The sequence below is a fragment of the Vulpes lagopus genome, chromosome 2 (assembly GCF_018345385.1).
Source record: "Vulpes lagopus strain Blue_001 chromosome 2, ASM1834538v1, whole genome shotgun sequence".
NCBI lineage: Eukaryota > Metazoa > Chordata > Mammalia > Carnivora > Canidae > Vulpes > Vulpes lagopus.
In genome coordinates this window covers 99,631,489-99,650,920 of record NC_054825.1, presented here as the reverse complement: position 1 = coordinate 99,650,920, position 19,432 = coordinate 99,631,489, and the positions used below count along the sequence as shown (strand labels likewise).

The 19,432-nt window shown below is 36.0% G+C and overlaps 1 protein-coding gene across 16 annotated transcripts in view; it reads left to right on the top strand.

Annotated features, from left to right (window-relative positions):
* The window catches only part of SYNE1 (spectrin repeat containing nuclear envelope protein 1), a 450,580-nt gene that overhangs the window by 322,219 nt on the left and 108,929 nt on the right, over window positions 1-19,432 (top strand). For 12 of the 16 annotated variants that reach the window (XM_041744178.1, XM_041744179.1, XM_041744185.1 and 9 more), the window contains 7 exons: window positions 246-380; window positions 1,343-1,452; window positions 6,132-6,288; window positions 9,348-9,479; window positions 9,682-9,837; window positions 10,420-10,629; window positions 16,426-16,527. In XM_041744178.1, the coding sequence (XP_041600112.1) occupies window positions 246-380; window positions 1,343-1,452; window positions 6,132-6,288; window positions 9,348-9,479; window positions 9,682-9,837; window positions 10,420-10,629; window positions 16,426-16,527 (1,002 nt within the window). The remainder of the gene's footprint in view (window positions 1-245; window positions 381-1,342; window positions 1,453-6,131; window positions 6,289-9,347; window positions 9,480-9,681; window positions 9,838-10,419; window positions 10,630-16,425; window positions 16,528-19,432) is intronic. The other 4 variants (XM_041744182.1, XM_041744181.1, XM_041744177.1 and 1 more) reach the window with 1 other exon arrangement.

Sequence of the window (19,432 nt, the reverse complement as noted above, 5' to 3'; positions counted from 1 at the left end):
CTAAGTAGACAGTTTCCCCCTCAAATATTTGAGTATAATCATCTATTTATTATTCTCTTTTCTGCAAATACCATAAATTCGATGGGTTTTGTCTTACCATTTTTTTTTTTTTTTAAAGTCTGGTTTCACATCCAAATGGATCTACTTTGGTATCATTATACAGACCACACCAAAGTTGCCTTTACTCCATTTGATTAAGGTTTTTCTGTGGATAGTATGACTCTTGATTTCTGCCTCATTAAAAGCAGGGAACAGCACAAGAGAAGGAGGAGAGCCATGTGGACCTGACTGCCAGCCAGAGCCCTGGTGTCCAGGAATGGCTGGCCCAAGCACGGACCACGTGGACCCACCAGAGACAGAGCAGTCTCCAGCAACAAAAAGTAAAGCATTTCTGACCCCTCTGTAGCCTGTAGACCTGCCAAGCAAACACCTTGAGAGAAATGTTTTAGATGGACAAGTGACTTCTGTACTAAATACAAAGTGCCCCTTTATTTTCTCTTTGGACAGAAACAAGACCTGGCTAATGTTTCAGTGTACTTTCTGATGACCACTGGAATGATTAGTCATTTTAAAGCCTGTTCTTTAAGAAAAGCTTGTGCTCAGGTTTACAAATAGCATGACTCAATTATAATCTGCCTTATGAAGGTTACCTACTCTATTTGCAGATTTGCCCCAATTCGAGCCTATTTTATATAATAACCTCAGGAAGGCCTTTGAGAATTGGTAAAAGCCTGAGTTATGTGTTTTTAAAAAACTTATTAAAAATGAAATTTATTTTTCACTTTTAAGTAGATACCATCACAAAATAGGATTAAAAATTAATTGCCTAGTGAAATAAATGAGCTGATAAATAAGAATGATTTCTCATTGATACTTTAACTTTATGTATAGGGCATATTAAAATATTTTATTTTCTCAAACAGAAAAGAAATTTTTCATAAATAATGAAAAAGTAAACCCAAATCTTGTCCAGTTTATCAAGCAAGTTGCGAATTCAAGAGAGCTGCTGAACTCAAGGATTTCTCTCAGCTCTGGCTGTATTGATTTTGAAGAGTGAAAGTGCATTGTATACCACTTGAGGGCACCATCGCCCAGCAGAATTTTTCCCCCCATTAATTTTTTTCCAAGAGATTTCAGAGATAACTTTTATAAAAATTAAAGAAAGGTATAGAGTACTTTGGAGACATGTTTGTGCATTTACCTAAACCACACCTTTTATGCAACATCTGAACTTAGAAACTTATTACAGGAGTTCTCTGAGAATTTTCTAGACCTTAAACCATGATTGTAGGCAATAATCATAAAGTAACACATGTTTTCATTTCTCCTTTTCCTTGAGCAGGAGTTGGAACAGGAATTAGCAGAACAGAAGAGCCTCCTGCGGTCAGTGGCCAGTCGTGGGGAGGAAATTCTCACCCAGCACTCAGCTGCAGAGACCTCTGGTGGTGCTGGGTATGTTTCAAAACACTTTCTCCCAACTTGCCCTGATTTGAAGAAATGTAAACATCTCACTCAAAATTTTAAACATCTGCAAAATGTTTTCACTTTAAGATATTAAAATTATTTGCATTTTGAACATTTGTTGTGCGGCATGAGTATAGCTAGTAATTATGATGGCTCATGGCTGATAGCTAACTTGTTTGCCCTTTTTCCAGTATGCTGAGCATATCTGTCCAAAGAAGATGCTTATGAGTTCATTTTTTAGAATCAAAAAAGAAATGCATTCTAAAAATAAAAAAAAGAAATGCATTCTAAAATTAGATCCATTGTGTTTCTAGCTGAGTGATTATATCTAACTGCAAAGCATTTTCCCTGGAAGAGCTTATCTTCCCCTAACATCACTCTGAAAAATAAAAATAAATGTATGTGCCCACTAAATATCTTGATTTTTCTTGATCATATCTGTCTGTAGTCTCTCATTGAGTTTCGAGGCCTGGTTTGGAATGGAGACTGAAAGCCTTGTACACAGCAGAGCAAAGTGTTCAAATAAAAGTGAAGGAAGTTGGAGAATTTTCAAGTTGGAGATTTTGATTTCAAAGGCAGGATGAGTTGAAGTATCCCTGCATTTTAAGTCAGATCTGGGTTTTAACTCTGTTTCTCCAGCTGTCACTATGGAAGAGGAACTCAACTCTAAGCCTCAGTTTGCTCATCTTTAGGATTACAGCAATAATTGACCCCCTCCATCTCAGAGGGGTTATGAAAGTGGTGGGCACAACTGAGAGGATATGCAGGAAAACTTTAAAATCCAAAACATTAAAAAAAAAAAAAGTTTCAGTGAAACCTGTGTGCTCATGCATTGTAAAGATTGTGATTTAGTACTATCCTTCGGCAACCAAAATACAGCAAATAGCTTTAACTCCACTGACTCCAACATTGTCAATTCTGAGCATTTATTGGAGGAAATAGCCAAAGGAGGAGATACGTTATGGAAGTGACTTTTGAAATATCATTTAGAATACCAAATAATAGAAAAGGGGGAAATGCCTGCTAGTATTAAAAAAAAAAGCCTAAGAAAAGTATTTGCATATATTATATTAACAAAAAACTATGTAATGATACCAGAAAATATATATGTGATATTAAGTAAAGGTGTAATATAAAATTGTAGGTATAGTATATGCGTGAGTAAGAACCGGACTATACAATATAGATGATCAAAACTAACTTTTGGGGCACCTGGGTGGATCAGTAGGTTAAGTGTCTGCCCTTGGCTCAGGTCATGATCCAGGGTCCTGGGATCAAGCCCCATGTCAGGCCACCTGTTTAGCAGGGGAGTCTGCTTCTCCCTCTCCCTCTGCCCCTGCTTGTGGTCTCTCTCTCTCTCTCTCTCTCATATAAATAAATAAAATCTCTTTAAAAAAAAAAGCTAACTTTGGAAAAGATAGATACAGAGCCTTTTATTGTATTTTTTTTGCAGTTTAATCAATACTTATGAAATGTCCTTGACATATAACATCAGTGTTGACTATATGTTTGTATATATGGCTATGTTTAAGAATTAAAATGCAAGATGATAGAAATTGAACTACAATTCAATTGAAATAGACATATTATGACAAAATATATAGGAATTAGGTTGTCATCAAAAAGAAAAATGAAACAAAAAGACAGCAGAAATATTGATAAAACTAATAAGTATGAATTTAAAAAGAATACAAATGAAAACTGTTATGACATCACTAGTCAGGAATTCCATTAAAATAACCTTAAAACTCTAAAAATTATGTTAAAATATGAAGGAGTTTTCAAAAATCCTGATTGTCCATCATGCTTACAAGCACAGATAAGGCTGTAAATATGTGTGTCTGTGTAAATCCAACGTGAGAAACGCCATCCCTTGCATGCTGACTGAGTCAAGACGTGCCTTTGCTTTTCATTTTCTATTCTGTCTCTGATTCTTCTAAAACATTTATTCATTTTTCACAGTTTTCTGAATATTTTTGCCAAATGCTATTTTTACAAAGAACTCATTCACACATTGCCTCCTCATCATATGAATAGTCACAAAAAGCAGCAGTAGGAATCTTCTGTGACTTTCTTGCCATGATATTTTTCTTTCCTTGGCCTTTAGCTTTGGAAACGACTCAGATGAAAGACAAACAACTATAAATTGCTGTTTCAAATACAAAAATATTTTAAAGAGAAATTCACAGTGCAATACTGCCTTTCTACACAAGATTCGCTTTAAAGACTACTTTATAAATTTTATAAATTTTTAAATTTTTAGTCCAAATCTTTAGAAAATTCACCTGTTAATCTATTGATTAAAGTTCAACCATGCCTTTCAAGTCTCTGTAAATAAGCCAAACAAACAAACATAAAGTAAGCAATATCTAGTATCCAAAAGAAAAAATACATGTATTTTAAAAAGAACAAAATAACATTGCTAGGGAAAAAAAAACAACCCTGTAGTCAGACTTCACCTTATTAGCTGATTTCTAAGACTATCAAATATGAATTGGTTTATGTAAGAAAACCCCTATGGGAGGGGCATGATTTGCTTCAAGGGTAGAAATTTAATATATAAAGAATAAATACTATATGATGTATAGAAGGTTGATGGAGGGATCCTTCTAAGATAAGGAAACTCAATTGGATATTAATTGATATAAATATCAAAGGGAAGAATATTTTTCCATGGGAAATAAAAGGCTTTGTTCTAATTTAAGACTGATTTGCTGCTGGCATTTTATATGCATTAATGATTAAGTGTAAGAATAGAGATATTTAATATCCCTTGGTTTTATACTAAAGTGTTATGTAAACATAAGTGAATTAAAAATACAGTCCAGCAATACAAATGACATCACAATAAAGAAATTTAATTTCATAAGAACTTTAAAACTTTTTTTATTTAAAAAGATTAAAAAAAAAACCACAGAGAAAACTCCAGAGACTAAGATGATGAGCCAAATTAGAGATACTAACTTGATTTTAGCACTTTTCACTCAGTATCAGCTTTTTAAACAATCCCTGTTGATACATATAGATCTAGTTCTATCATTTTAAGTGCTTAATGGTATCTTGTGAAAATAACTTGTTCACTCTTTTTTTTTTTTTGCTGATGGGCATTTACCTTGCCACTTTTTAAATTTTTTTATTTTTTATTTTTTCGCTAATATTAGCATCATTGAAGTTAGCCTTCTTGAGTGTCTCTAAGTGCACAGGTTGGGGAGATTCTCTACGTCGTATCCCAGAAAGTAGAATACACCACATTATAGCCTTATAGATAATTTTTAAAGGCTTACTTCAACAGATTTACCTAAAAAGCTATTGTATTCAATACTTATTCTGAGAAAAGCAGACGTTAGGGTAATGTATAGTTTTATCTGGCCAATGAACTTGTTTTTTTTTTTTTTTTTTTTACCACTTAAGCAAAAGTTCTGTCAAAATATTAAATTTTTTTTAAATTTTTATTTATTTATGATAGTCACACACAGAGAGAGAGAGGCAGAGACACAGGCAGAGGGAGAAGCAGGCTCCATGCACCGGGAGCCCAACGCGGGATTCGATCCCGGGTCTCCAGGATCGCGCTCTGGGCCAAAGGCAGGCGCCAAACCGCTGCGCCACCCAGGGATCCCCTGTCAAAATATTAATTACAATCTAGTATGTCTTTCAGATGACATGGTTCTAATTAGGTCTTTTTTTAAAGGCTTTATTTATTTATTTATTTATTTATTTGAGAGAGAGAATGCACAAACAGTGGGGTTGCAGGGGGAGCGAGAGAAGCAGACCTCCCCACCCCCGCTGTCCCCGGCCCTGGGGCTTGATCCCAGGACCTTTGGATCATGACAGAAGCTGAAGGCAGATGCTTAACTGACTGACCCACCCAGGCACCCCTTTAGTTAGGTCTTTAAAACTTCTTACAAACTAGGATCTATTGGAACTTGGGTCCCCCAGTTTCGTTTTGTTAGGCCCCACCTATCAAGTGGCTATTATGTTCCAGGTAGGATTCTAGGCATTGTGCATGTCTTCTCTAAATTCTTATACTTCTATAAGATAGACACTAGTTATCTTTATCTGAGGATAAGATAATAGAGGCTCAGAGAATTGAAACAAATTACTCAAAGTCACAAATCTAATATGCTGGAGCAGAGATTCCAACCCAGATCTATCTCACCTCCAAAGCCATAGTCTTTCTCTGATGCTACCCTGCTGCCTTAATAAGGATGATACTGCAGTACCTTCCTTCCACCCTCTGTGCTTCTGTTCCATGTCCTGAAACATTGTCTGTAGCATTTTCTTTGGACTCAGAATGAAAACTCTCAGACTAGGTGGCATTTTTAGTTTTTTTTCATTATTCTGTGGGCTGTTTGTTGATGGACACTAGTCTAATTGTACACTTTCTGTTTCTAAAAGTTATAACTATTTTTTTATCTTTACTAGTGAGCTATTTTCAATGAATTGTTAAATTACTGCGCTCACAGTTCTTATACTTACAAGTAAAAATATATTTGTTCATGGTTAGTCTCAAATTTTCTATTTTAATTGATAGTTTTAAAGTTTAAACTAATGACTAAAATAATCTAGTTCCAATTTTGGAGGCCCGATCTAGTATATACAATAAATTACCTGGAACTTAACACCTTTTTGCACAAATTGTAAACTTAGATTATTTATTCTTCTAATAGCGAAAAACCTGATGTGTTATCCCAGGAATTGGGGATGGAAGGGGAGAAATCAGCTGCTGAAGACCAGATGAGAATGAAATGGGAAAGCCTACATCAAGAATTTAGTACCAAGCAGAAGCTACTACAGAATGTTCTGGAACAGGAACAAGAGCAAGTGGTATCTGAATATTTTGATTTTATATATTAACTAATATAAAAGATGTGTAGGTTATGCTAATGGAATGTAACTACAGTAATCTGTAACTTCATTATCAATTCTAAAATAAGACATAAAGGAATTATTTATTTTATATTTTTCTTAAGCATATTTCATGTTTCCTTTAATAATTATGTATTTATGTGTGTAAATTTATTTGATTTCTAGATACCCTTTTTTTAAAGATTTTATTTATTTATGCATGAGAGACACACACACACACACACACACAGAGAGAGAGAGAGAGAGACAGAGACAGAGGGAGAAGCAGGCTCTCTGCAGGGAGCCTGATGTGGGACTCAATCCTAAGGCTCCAGAATCACGTCCTGAGCCAAAGGCAGATGCTCAACTTCTGAGCCACCCGGGTGTCCCTCTAGATACTCTTTTCCTCAGAGTTAGTTAATATCTGATGAGACTTATTAGCATAAACCTAATTAGCAACCCTTCTTTTTTTCACAACCTTGAAAATTAAGGTGGCAAGTCAAGAATATACACATCTAGGACAAGAGAAATTCAACAAATTTGGTTACTTTCTGGGAGTAAATGCTAAGTTATCTTTTTTCCATTGCTATTTCCAGTATTTAATAGTTTCAGAAGATCTTAATGAGAAACATGTTGGGACCTCAGTGGATCTAAAAGGAAGGGGAAGCCAGTTGTCAGCTAGAATGATTACTGATCCATCTGTAGGCTTGTTCCCAGGATGGTAGATACTGTGTGATGTTCGACATGTTTCACAAAGCAAGCCAAATCCAGTGGAATCTAATATAGCAACAGAAGGGTCCAGGTAGATAATAGCTATTAGTTCACTGTAAGCAGAAGCTAGAGAACAGTTGAGTCAGAGGAATCGACTCTGTGGAGAGTTAGTGCATGAGGTGGAAACCCAGAGAGCCCTCCGATGTTTATCACAGCTGTAACCTGGCAGGATTTTTTTTTTTTTTTCCTGGCAGGATTTTGAAGACAGAACCCTAGTCCTGGGTCCTGGGCCAGCAGTGCTTTTCTAGGCCATTCTGTGACCATTGTACAATCAGAGTAAAGTCTAGGTCCTTAGATCTGGGGAAGCTGCTGTTCCCACTGATCTGACTAGGACTAGCTTCTGGGCTGGGAGAGGCTGCAACAGGAAGTGAAACAATATTAGTAACTGGAGTGCCTCTGAGGGGAGAAGGCAGGAGATGGCAAGGCAGGTACTATAAAACAGATACAGCTTGCCAGATACCTGAAAAGGAGACAGGCTGATGGTCACAGTGTGTCTCCTTATCTGTGGGGAACCATGCATGTCTATCTCATTTTACAGACTCTTGTGTCATGCCACCCTTTCTCACTCCTCTACTCTGGCCAGCAGCCTTCTTTTTTGGTGTCCATGTGAATAGTCACCAGCACTGACTCTGGGGATCATAGAGCACTCCATTCTTGGAGGTAGTTATCCCAGAATCCTCTTCTACCCTGGCAAGTGGTGCCTTAGAGCTTTCACGTGGACCTCCGACCTGTTTGAATTAATGCTTCTTCATATCCCTGATCAAGCATTTCTGACTTATAGCCTGAATTCTTGATTTCTGTTGTAGAGCTCCTGGACTTGAGCACTACCTCACCTTTATTTTATAATGTTCCCCATGCCTTTGACTATAAGGGATAGTTCAAGTCCTAAATCAGGGACTGCAGTCTTTTCTGATTATCCTAAGTCAGATAAATCCAAGGCATTCCTAGTAATATTTATGTTTACTTACTATTCTATATTCAGTAAATGCCCAAGTCCTGGATTCCACCTGTTGTCCATCCAGCCTAAAGCATCTGCATGGTTCACCCAGGACTCCAGACTTCCTGCGTGTCTCATCTATTACCCAGTCTTGTCTCAGAGAGCTACATTTTCAGTCAGTGCTGTGCTATCATCTTGACATCCTCTTGTGTGAGCCTGCCAGAAAAGCCCTGCCTGCTCTCACTGACATTCCCACACTCCCTAGACTGTTAAAGTTTAGGTTCAGGTCCATATTTTATTGCCTTTGGAATTGGAAATGGAAAGCATTCATTAAATGTTCTTTATTTTATGGCTTTTTTTTTATTTGAGTACTTTCTTTCCATAATCACTGGTCATTTATAGAGAGTGCGCCCTTGGTGGTTTCCTTCTTTTTGGTGTGAAGAGGTGAGAGAAAAGGTGAGGAAGAAACAGTGTGGCCTTGAGAGTTTCCAAGAAGAAAGGGATGATTGTTTAGTGAATATATTTTGTGTTTAGTGAATATATTTTGTGTTCTAGGTGTTATTTCTAACAACACTGTGGCGAAGTTGACATTATCTCTATCTTTATTTCTGAGAAGTTAGGCAATCATGGTAGGCTCTGTAAGTAGGAATTAAAAAGGAAGCAGAAGTAAAAAAAAAAAAAGTAGAAGGCTATTGTAGTGGTGTAGAATTTGAGGTGGTGGATTTTAAAGAGGTGCTGTATGGTGGGTGTTCTAGTTCCAGTGGGAAAGGAGTTGTTTAGAGAATAATGAGTAATCAGCCTGAAAGGCAAGGTGAGGATGAGACATTTTATAAAATATAAGACTCAAACATTTTATAAAGTATAGCACTCAAACTTTTGAATGATGTTTCCAATCAAGTTTAAGTGATATCGTGGACCTTATCAGGAAGACACTGTGTGTGCCTACAAGAGTTTAGGAGAAGTTAGGTGAATGAAGAAAGCATAAGGATCACTCTAGATCTATTACCTAGGATGGATGATTTCATCATGGGTAGTCTAAAACCAAGAAGACAAGTTGAGAGGAAGGCTGTGATAGGTTTCAGGCATTTTTCCCACCATGTTTTGCTGTTGTTGTTGTTGTTGTTGTTTAGTCCATCAGTAGAAATATTACTCTTGCTGAATTTCGTCACCATGTTTAGTGGACATGATATGTTGAAGAGGCCATATTTCTCTAGAAGAAGTTTTTATATATGGATAGTTTTTCCAGCATCTACTTCACAGTATAATTCTAAATGATGAAACCTGAACATAGTACATAGGCTCTTAAATAAGTGCCCCTGTTTGCCCACAGCTATACAGCAGGCCAAATCGGCTCCTGTCTGGTGTGCCACTATACAAAGGGGATGGGCAGACCCAAGACAAATCTGCAGTGACATCTTTGCTGGATGGATTGAACCAGGTCTTCGAAGAGGTTTCATCACAGGTAGGGCTGCACTCTTGATTTGCTCATGAATCTTGGTCTCCATGAAGTTGTTCTACCTCAAGGCATTGAATGGTTGAGATCAAGCACAAGTGATTAACCCTGAAAGGCAGAGCCACTGGACCCTGGTATCTCATCCTGATATTTTTCTTTGATTCTCGAAAGCACTATAATTAATTCTGTGTCCTCCTCTCCTTTTTCTCAGAGTGGGGGGAAAAAGAGGCAGAACATTCACTTGGAACAGAAGTTATATGATGGGGTGTCAGCTACCTCCACATGGTTGGATGATGTTGAGGAACGTTTATTTGTTGCCACAGCACTTTTACCAGAAGAAACAGAAGCTTGCCTCTTCAACCAAGAGGTAAGTTTGGCAGCTGGTGTGTGTGAGTATGTGATATTAGAAAGCACTTTTAATTTTGGTGTTGGATAATTAATGTATAAGGAAGGTCAAACATAAAACAGTTCTAATAAAGAACAAATTAGGCATATTTCCAAGCAGCATAATGCAGAAGAGAATTGCCTAATGTAAAAAGCTCCCAGAGATATTAATGTTTTGCATTTTGTTCTCTATCTTATATATGTAGCAGGAAGAAAAAAGTGGAGGACTCTTAGTAGAAACTTGTTGTGTATTGTAAATTTTCTACATATGAAACATAGCCTAAAAAATATTGTATGAGTTTTAAATAGCCCTTTACAAAGTCTCATTTTTCACTGAATACATATTATTAATATTATCTAATGATGTAAAGTTTCTGAGAAAAATCTCTCCAGTATCAGCTTCCCTAATATTTATAGAAGTGAAAGTGGGTCAACTTGCCTGATGTATAATTATCACTGAAAAGTAGGAGAGATATAGTGGACTTTCTATGACAAAATGAGTTGATTTGTATATAGACTCATGGATCTAAGCATTGAAATGTGATTTCTCGTTTATCAACCCTAGACTCTTGCCAAAGATATTAAGGAAATGTCTGAAGAAATGGATAAGAACAGGAACTTGTTTTCCCAAGCATTTCCAGAGAATGGTGATAACCGAGATGTCATTGAAGACACTTTGGGTTGTCTTTTGGGCAGGTTGTCCTTGCTAGACTCAGTAGTAAATCAGCGCTGTCATCAGATGAAGGAAAGACTTCAGCAAATACTAAATTTCCAGGTAATACATCATCAAGAGATGTTTGATCATTCTCTAGCTATAGTCAGTAATAAGCAGGATGTCTTACTGAGGTATGACATAGACCTATTTTTTTTTCCAAATATGCAGTGAAGAACAAGAACATTACAGAAAAATAAGGGAATAGAGCTCTAGGATTAGGAAACTAAGAGTTTAACGTTCCTAGAAATAGAAAGTTGAGAAAACCAACTAACCAAACTAAGGGCTGAATAGAACTTTAAATTTAACCTATAAGTCATGATTATAATATTTAATTGATAATTGGAATTTAAAACATATAACCAAAGTTTATTTAAAACACAACTAAAGAAATACACAAGTGCTATAATACTCTAGAACCCTAGACTCCATTGACCAGGAGCTATTAAAAATGACTATGGCCTACTTACTTCTATCTCTGTTAAAAATGTATAGTGTTGAGGTACCTGGATAGCTCAGTCAGTTAAGCATCCAACTCTGGGTTTCAGCTTAGGCCATGATCTCAGAGTTGAGAGATCGAGCTTCACATGGGGCTCAGCGCTCAGCATGGAGTCTGCTTGGGATACTCTCTCTCCTCTGCCCCTCTCCCACTTCACTAAAGAAGTAAATAATAAATAAATAAGTAAATAAATAAATAAATAAATAAATAAATAAATAAATAAATAAAATCTTTTTAAAAAGTTTACAGCATGACTTCCTAACTCCTCAGACTTACTGCCTTTTAGCTCTAGACTAGAGTTCCATTGCCAGCTGAGTAATTGTCTGCCTATGAAACTTTTCCTTAGACTATAAACTTCAGCAAGTGCAAAAGCCACTGATAAACTTTGAGTTGATTTCCATTTCTAATAAAAAGCATCTTTTGGGAATACTTAAGTTTTAATTGAGTTTCATTTATTTATTCATTTTTTTAGAGGAGGGCAGACAGATGAGGAGGGGGCAAAGGGAGAGGGACAGAAAGACTCTTAAGGAGGCTCCACGCCCAGCACAGAACCTGATATGGGGCTCAGTCTCATGACCCTGAGATCATGACCTGAGCCAAAATCAAGATTCAGACATTTAACTGACTGAGCCACCCAGTAGCCCCTAGTTGAGTTTTATTTTTAAGAAACCTGGATGATTTATAAATTACATAATTAGGGCCAAGAGTTTGATATAAAATTTTGATTTGTAAAAAATACTGTTAAAGTGTCAAATGTAATATCAGCCAAGATATGTGGAATTTTCCAGATATTCACCTACAGGGACAGATTATTACTGCCTTTCAGTAATTTGTATTCTTAAAACTATAAAAAAAATTATGAGAAAAATTTGTGTATCATTTTTTATTCTCAAAAACATTTCACCTGTATTATTAATCTTCACAACATACTTCTTAGCTAAGCATTATTCTCATACTCATTTTGCAAAGTCAGAAGAACAAAAAAATTAGGAACAGTTTCTAAAACCAGCCCTCCTGGGTTCAAATTCTGGCTTTGTCATCTACTGCTATATATGCTTAGCTGCTTCTCTGAGCCTTAGTGTCCTTGACTATTAAGTCACACCCATCATAATTGTCTAATGGGGTTTGGTGAGGGTAAAATTAGTTAAAATGTAGAAGATACTTTGAACAGTGCCTGAAACATAGTAAGCACTCAGTAAGTTCTGTTACTGTTATTGCTATTAATGGCAGTATTCATGATAACACATATAAAATCTGAAACCAATATGGAGTTTAAATTACTTCTCTAAGCTAATTCAACCATCAAGAACTAGAGCCAGGATTTGACTCAAAGAATATTTTTATATTTCATATCATTAGGGTGCTCACAGTGGATATGGAGAATAATAGACCCCTTCAAGATGTATTTTGAAGAGAGACTCGATAGGAGCATATTTATGTGTGGCTTAGAAATGGAGAGTGAGAGAAAGGAGCACTGCTGAGGACGTCCAGAGACCTTGACTGACAGGGCTGGTGAAGAGCAGTGCTGTTGACCAATGGGCAGGGCTGAGCTGCTGGCTGGACAAGGATATGCCATAGAATTAAAATACTCAGGTGAATAGCCGCAGTATACAAGACTGGTTTTGAGGAATGGCCTGGACTAGATATTTGCATTTGTATTGATTATGACATGTAGGTCATAGAGAGGAAAACACATTTCACTTGGAATCAGAAAAGCTGGGGTTGATTATTTGGATATTTTGTTTTGGATGCAAGATCTGATTGTGTGTACATGAATACACCATCTGTCTAGAATCGGCAAAAGTGTTGTGTAATTTATGGAAACTTGTTTCATTACTCTAAAATGCAATTGCATAAAATGCACTGAGTTTTAACAGTATTCTGGTTGGTTTATCAGCCACCAATGAGGGAGGTTAAAAGTACAAATGTGTGTATCACTTGGAAGCATATTTCCCTTTTCAAATTGCTTTTACTATGCTAGTGTCTAAAGTACTTTAAAATTTTTATTGGTAATTATAGCCAGTCAGAGTAAAATATGAATTAAGCATGAATAAATACTCTGGAACTGATTTTCTCTAGAGGACCAAGAGAAGGACATATAATCATGAAATTCCCTTTAAATCATGTTCCCTATTTTTTTCTGCCAACAAGTTTCTCCTTGTTGGTGGCCAGCTCACGAACAACAACTGACATTTCAAAATGTTTGTGTTCCAATTTAATTGAAGACATAGTTCCAAAATTAATATAATTAAAGGTCAAGTCACCAACCATTTTATTTTACTTTGCACCAAGCACCTGGTATGCTGTCAGTGCTCAGTAGATAATAGAATGATATGCCTTTATTTTCCATTTTACTTTTGAGTATTGGCTTTTGTCAGGCTGTTAATGTTGTCCTATACCCAAGAGACAATCTGCAAGAACATGTTGATGGTATGTAAATGTATGTTATCTCCATGGAATCATAAGTTAATCATCAACTATTCTATTTTTTTTCTATAGACTTAACCTCAATTAATTTACTAGACATTTTTATAATTGACTATTTTATTTAAAAACTGAAAAAAATGGAATCCCTGGGTGGCGCAGCGGTTTAGCACCTGCCTTTGGCCCAGGGCACGATCTTGGAGACCCGGGATCGAATCCCACGTCGGGCTCCCGGTGCATGGAGCCTGCTTCTCCCTCTGCCTATGTCTCTGCCTCTCTCTCTCTCTCTCTCTGTGACTATCATAAAAAATAAAAAATAAAACAAAATAAAATAAAAACTGAAAAAAATGAATTACTTATTAAATGAGCGAGGCAGCACAGATGATTTTAAAACTTGAAACCTTATATGTACCTGTTTTTTAAAAAGCAAGAGTCCTGCCTCTCTATGTCCTACAAGCAATGCCAGTGACCATATGATAAAACTTGTGATGTCTGATATGTGTGTGATATAGAGATGCCTTAATTATCCTGCTGTATTGCATGTGGAGTGACAAAACCAGCTAAAGTCTTTGGATTTTAATTTTTAAAAAAATACCAACATCCATGGGATGCCTGCATGGCTCAGTCAGTTAAATATCTTGACTTCAGCTCAGGTCATGATTTCAGGGTCCTGGATTTGAGGCCCATGTCAGCTCCCTGTTCAGCAAGGAGCTGCTTGTCCCTCTCCCTCTACCCCTCCCCCTCACTCATGTTCCTGAACTCTCTTTCTCTCTCTCAAATAAATAAATAAAATCTTTAAAAACAAGTTAAAAAAAAAACAGCATCCTTATGGTTATTAACACCTCTTCAAGGTCTCTTATTTAGTAATTTTTAAGTCAATCATATTCTCTGCTTTAGTATCATCTTGACTGGCCCCTCTCAGTAATTAGTGAGGCTTCCAGAAATGTGAATTCTGTTTTCTATTAGCTTTAGTACAATATAATTAAGACAGAAAGTATGTTTTGAAAATATAAAGATGATGTACAGGAAGTATCTCTACAATCTTCATTTCTTTTTTCTCTTTTTTTTTTAGATAGTTATTTATTTAAGTAATCTCTACACCCAACGTGCAGCTCAAACTCAAAACCCTGAGAGCATGAGTCTCATGCTCTTCCAAATGAACTAGCCAGGCACCTCCACAATCTTCATTTCTAACCCGCTATACTATTTAGACTTATTTACTCATTTAGATTAACTGAATTAATGTTATTCTAAATATATATAGCGAATAGAGACCTTTTCTTTTGAATCTGTTCAAATGAATGGGAAACATCTTTTCCCAGGCATACAAACAGATAAATATGTCATCATCCTAATTGCCCACATGCCCTCACCCTGAGCACAGTTGAATAATACAAACATTGCTATAATTCATAAGTAAAAACCTTGCTTCTGGCATCATTTTTCCAGGGCTGTTACAACAATTTCCTAATGAATCCACAACTAGGCGCAGACTGGTTTGGGTTTTGGTTAGTGACAGTTATTGCCTCTTTGGATCGTATGCTTTCTCTAATGTTCATGTGCAATTTTTTTCTTTTTCTCTTTTTATTTTGCTGCATAATCCACTCACTATTTTCTTTTCTAGCCTTGCATTTTGTGTCATAAGGCTGGCACACATCCTTAGAGACGTTTTTTTCTTCCTTGTTATTAACTTTCTCCTTATGGACAGATTTTTACATCTTGGTGATGTATCCTTGTGTATATAACATCAGTCCCCAGCAAAGAGGATGTGATGAGTCAAAACTTCAGCCTCTGTTAAACAACCATCCCATCGTTTGTTGACCAATAAGTAGAACTTATTTGCGACATTTCAGGGAGGAAAGCTAGGAATTATAGCATTCAAATTTTGTTCCAGTTCATTATTTCTTGTAAAACTGAGGACCAAAATTCTGATAGTTAACTTTCTTGTTGTATAAATGTAACTCAACATACATATTTAGACTTTTAAGTGAGTAATCTTTTTGAACAAAAGACTTTACTAAGGTCTTTTTGTATTGTCTCATCATATGTCTTTGGTTGTACGGATAAAATTTATTTTCTACACTTCAGGGTGGCTTTTTATAAGCTTATGCAAATTCTCTGAAAAAAGGAGAAAAAAGGAAGTATAGGAGAGAGGGAATGAGGGGAGAGAGGAAGAAAGGAATTGTATTAATCTTAAGAATCACATTTTTCATTAAATTTAAGATGCAGTTTTATTTTTTTTAAAGATTTTATTTATTTATTCATGAGAGACACACACATACACAGAGGGAGAGAGAAAGAGAGGCACAGACACAGACAGAGGGAGAAGCAGGCTCCATTCAGGGAGCCTGACATGAGACTCTATCCTGGGTCTCCAGGATCACACCTTGGGCCAAAGGTGGCGCTAAACCGCTGAGCCACCCGGGCTGACCCTAAAATGTAGTTTTAAATAAAATTTGGACATATCAATAAAGTAAAAAAATAAAAAATTTTTTAGAAATAAAGTAAAAAATGTAAAATAAATTGAAATAAAATAAAATAAAATGATCACATTTTTTCCAAATAACGGTAACAAACTTAAGTTGTTTTACTAAATAGAATCATTAATGTAATATTTCCACTGCAGTATTTAAATATGCACATTTATTTCCCACATAACAAGAAGATTAGGGTGACTAGTACTGCCTTTTATTTGTATGCTTCATCACTATTTGCATTGTGTTGGAAATACTTAGTATAATAAATTCATCAAACATCAATTTTAACATCTAGATAAATTGTGACCAGTGCCTTTTCCCTTTCCCTGGGACAATATTGTTTCTCCTGGACACTAAATTCCTACACCTATATGTTATTTCTAAGAATGTGTGTTATTTTTACAACAGTTTGAATTCCTTGTTACACATGTTGAGTCTTCCTACTGCTTTCCTCTTTAGAATGATCTGAAGGTGCTGTGTACATCACTGGCTGACAACAAATACATCATTCTACAGAAACTGGCAAATGTGTTTGAACAACCTGTGGCAGAGCAAATAGAGGTATTTACAGTTGCCTTTTTCCAGAAGAACCAATGCATAGAGTAGATCTGATTTACTAGGAGATTTGAAATATTATATAAAAGATTCATGGCTTACTATAGCATTTTAGTTTGTCATACATTTTGTCTTTAAGTGCCAGGTTTGAGTACTGGCCAGATGATATGGAATCCATCACTTCTTCCTGTACGGAACCAGGAAATAGGAGATGGGTAAAGGTGTCAGTGACAGATGATGTCTTGAAGAAGTTTTCCACTTAACACTGAGATTAGACATGAGCCTTAGTGACATATGACAGAAAGTCAGATTGTCCTTGGGCAATACAGATGAAACACTGTGGACATTCAGAAGAGGAGCAGACTGCCTCCAGCAGGGGTATGATCAGAGGACATTTTGTAAAGGAAAAATTGAACTGGACTGAGAAGTTTGGACACACAGAGACTGGGACAAGAACAAAGGCATAAATGTCAGACCGTTCAGAGCACTTCCAGAGAATATCAAGTTATCCTATTTGGGTGAATTTATGATGAATGAAAAACAATTGAGGGGACATGAGTTTGGATGAATTTGAGGCAGCTTGCAGGGCCTTTTGAATGTCAGAGAAATTTGGACTTCATTCTACAAACCAGTGTGGTCTCTAAACTTTATTGATGCCATACCTCCTTAGTTAAAAAAATAAGCATACATCACAAGTATATGGATATTTACTTATTTATGAATTAGAATCAGGTAGTGTTATAAAGCAAATACACAAAAATTCAGAAGAATATGATTGAACATAAATGAAAAATGTAGTGTTTCATCCTCACAAATCATTACATATACTTTTGGGTGTCTGCACTTGACCCCTGGGAATACAGAGTCAGCAGGGATGTTTGAAAGCAAAAATGTTTCTGGATGGTGGACATGGCAGTGCCAGGTTAGGAAGCATCATATACCGCAAGAAGCTTCACATAGCTGCACTGATGAGAAGGAATGAGAATTCTAACTTGTGTGATGTCATTGAAAACAGGGAGGAAAGAAGTAATGGGAAGGATGTTACATATAATATCTCCTGTTTCCCAAGCTAAGTAATTATGAAAAGTATGTGTTTTAGAAATAGAATTTCTTAACCTAATTTCAGCAGACCTCTAAGGGTTCTATGAGTAGACTATAGAGAATCATCTGTGATAGAAATCCCTTGAAATATTTCTCAAGGTAGATATCTAGATCTATCTATCCATCCATCCGAGAGATCACCTAAAATAACTTGCAAAATTGTTTGTGAATGTATATTTTTTTACCATAATTTCATCTGCTTTTTAAAACAAATCCCTCATTTCCCCCAAATTAAAAAGCATTCTTCTGTGTCATATCTTCTACTTGAAGGAACTTTTTAATTTTTACTTTTTAATTTTTGCCTTTTAGCATACCTGACTCCAAAGGAAAAAAAAAAAAGATTTCAGCAGCTATAATGATGTTTGCCTTGATTTTCTAATGTGAAATATAGGATATGTATGATCACAAGTAACATTTTTACTAATTATTAACCAGTATCACTAAAGTGAATCCCACAGATAAAAATAAATAACTAGACTATTTCTCTGAATAAATGGAAAGCACCAAAAAAAATGTGCTTTTCCACCTCAACCCTTCTTGGGCTAAAAGGTAATAATAGCAGAAAGCATGAAGATGATATCTCTCAATATATTCATCTTTTGAGCTGTGTCATTCTGATTTAGAATAGACTTGTTGTCTCCACAAGCTTGGTGCACAGGTGAGTTCCAGGGATGCCCTTTACCACTATTCTGAGAATTTTCATCACTTTTCCCTCTGTTGGATCTTCTCCTTTTTGAGTCTCAAGTCTGACTTTATTGTATTGCTTCCTTGTCTTGTTAGTACATATCCTTACTAAGAAAGGATGCATGCTAGATGTATTTTTTTAATATTTGCATATCTTAAAAGGTCCTTATACTGTGCTCACACTTTATTGATAACTTGGCTCACTATAAAATTCTTGGTTAGAAATCAATTTTCTATAGAGTTTTGAGGCACCTGATTGTTTTCTGTCTTCTGGTGTTGCCTTGAGGAATCTAAAATCATTCTAATTCCCAGAGGTATCCCAGTGCTCTGAAATTTCACAGTGACACACCTTGGGAAGGGGCTGTTTTATCCACTGGACTGGAAGTGTAGTAGGCTGTTTTGATTTGGCAGCTCTCCTCTTTCCATTTTGGAAAACTAATAGATTAACATTTTTCATTCCTCCATTTTATCTCTCTTTCTGGAACTCTTTTTAGGCAGATGTTGGATATTCTGGTTCAGTCTTCTAATTTTTTTTTATTAAAAGGTATCTTGCTCTATTTTTTGGAAGACTTCTTGATTTCAACTGTAAATTTTCCTACTGAGTTTTGCATTTCTGCTCTCATTTGTTTCATTTTCCCTGAGCTCATTGTGGTTCTCTGAATGATCCTTTTTTTGTAGTATCCTGTTCTTTTTCTAATAGATGCATTATCTTTTGTAATCTCTCTGGATATATTAATGATTTTTTTGGCCAGAGTTTTATTTTTCCAATATAGTCTGTTTCCCTTCAACTTGCTTTTATTCATTTGTTTTAGGCTCCATCTTTCATGTTAGCAACTTTTCTGAGATTATGGAAATTCTGTTGTTGTCTCTTCACATTTAGGATGGAAAACTAAACCACTGTATGGGAACTTTGTGTATGGATGTGGCTTGATGGTTTTGAGATTTACTGAATGTTGGGCCATGTGGGCTATTTGTTAGAGAATTCTTGTATCCAGTTTTTAGGTTTTTCTAATGCTCTTTCTACATTTTTTTTCTCTTTACCTGTCTGGAGACTAGAGGTCAGGCTGCACTACTCTAGAATATGTCAGGGGGGCTCCCCATTTAGCATTCTGTGGGCATTCAGTCA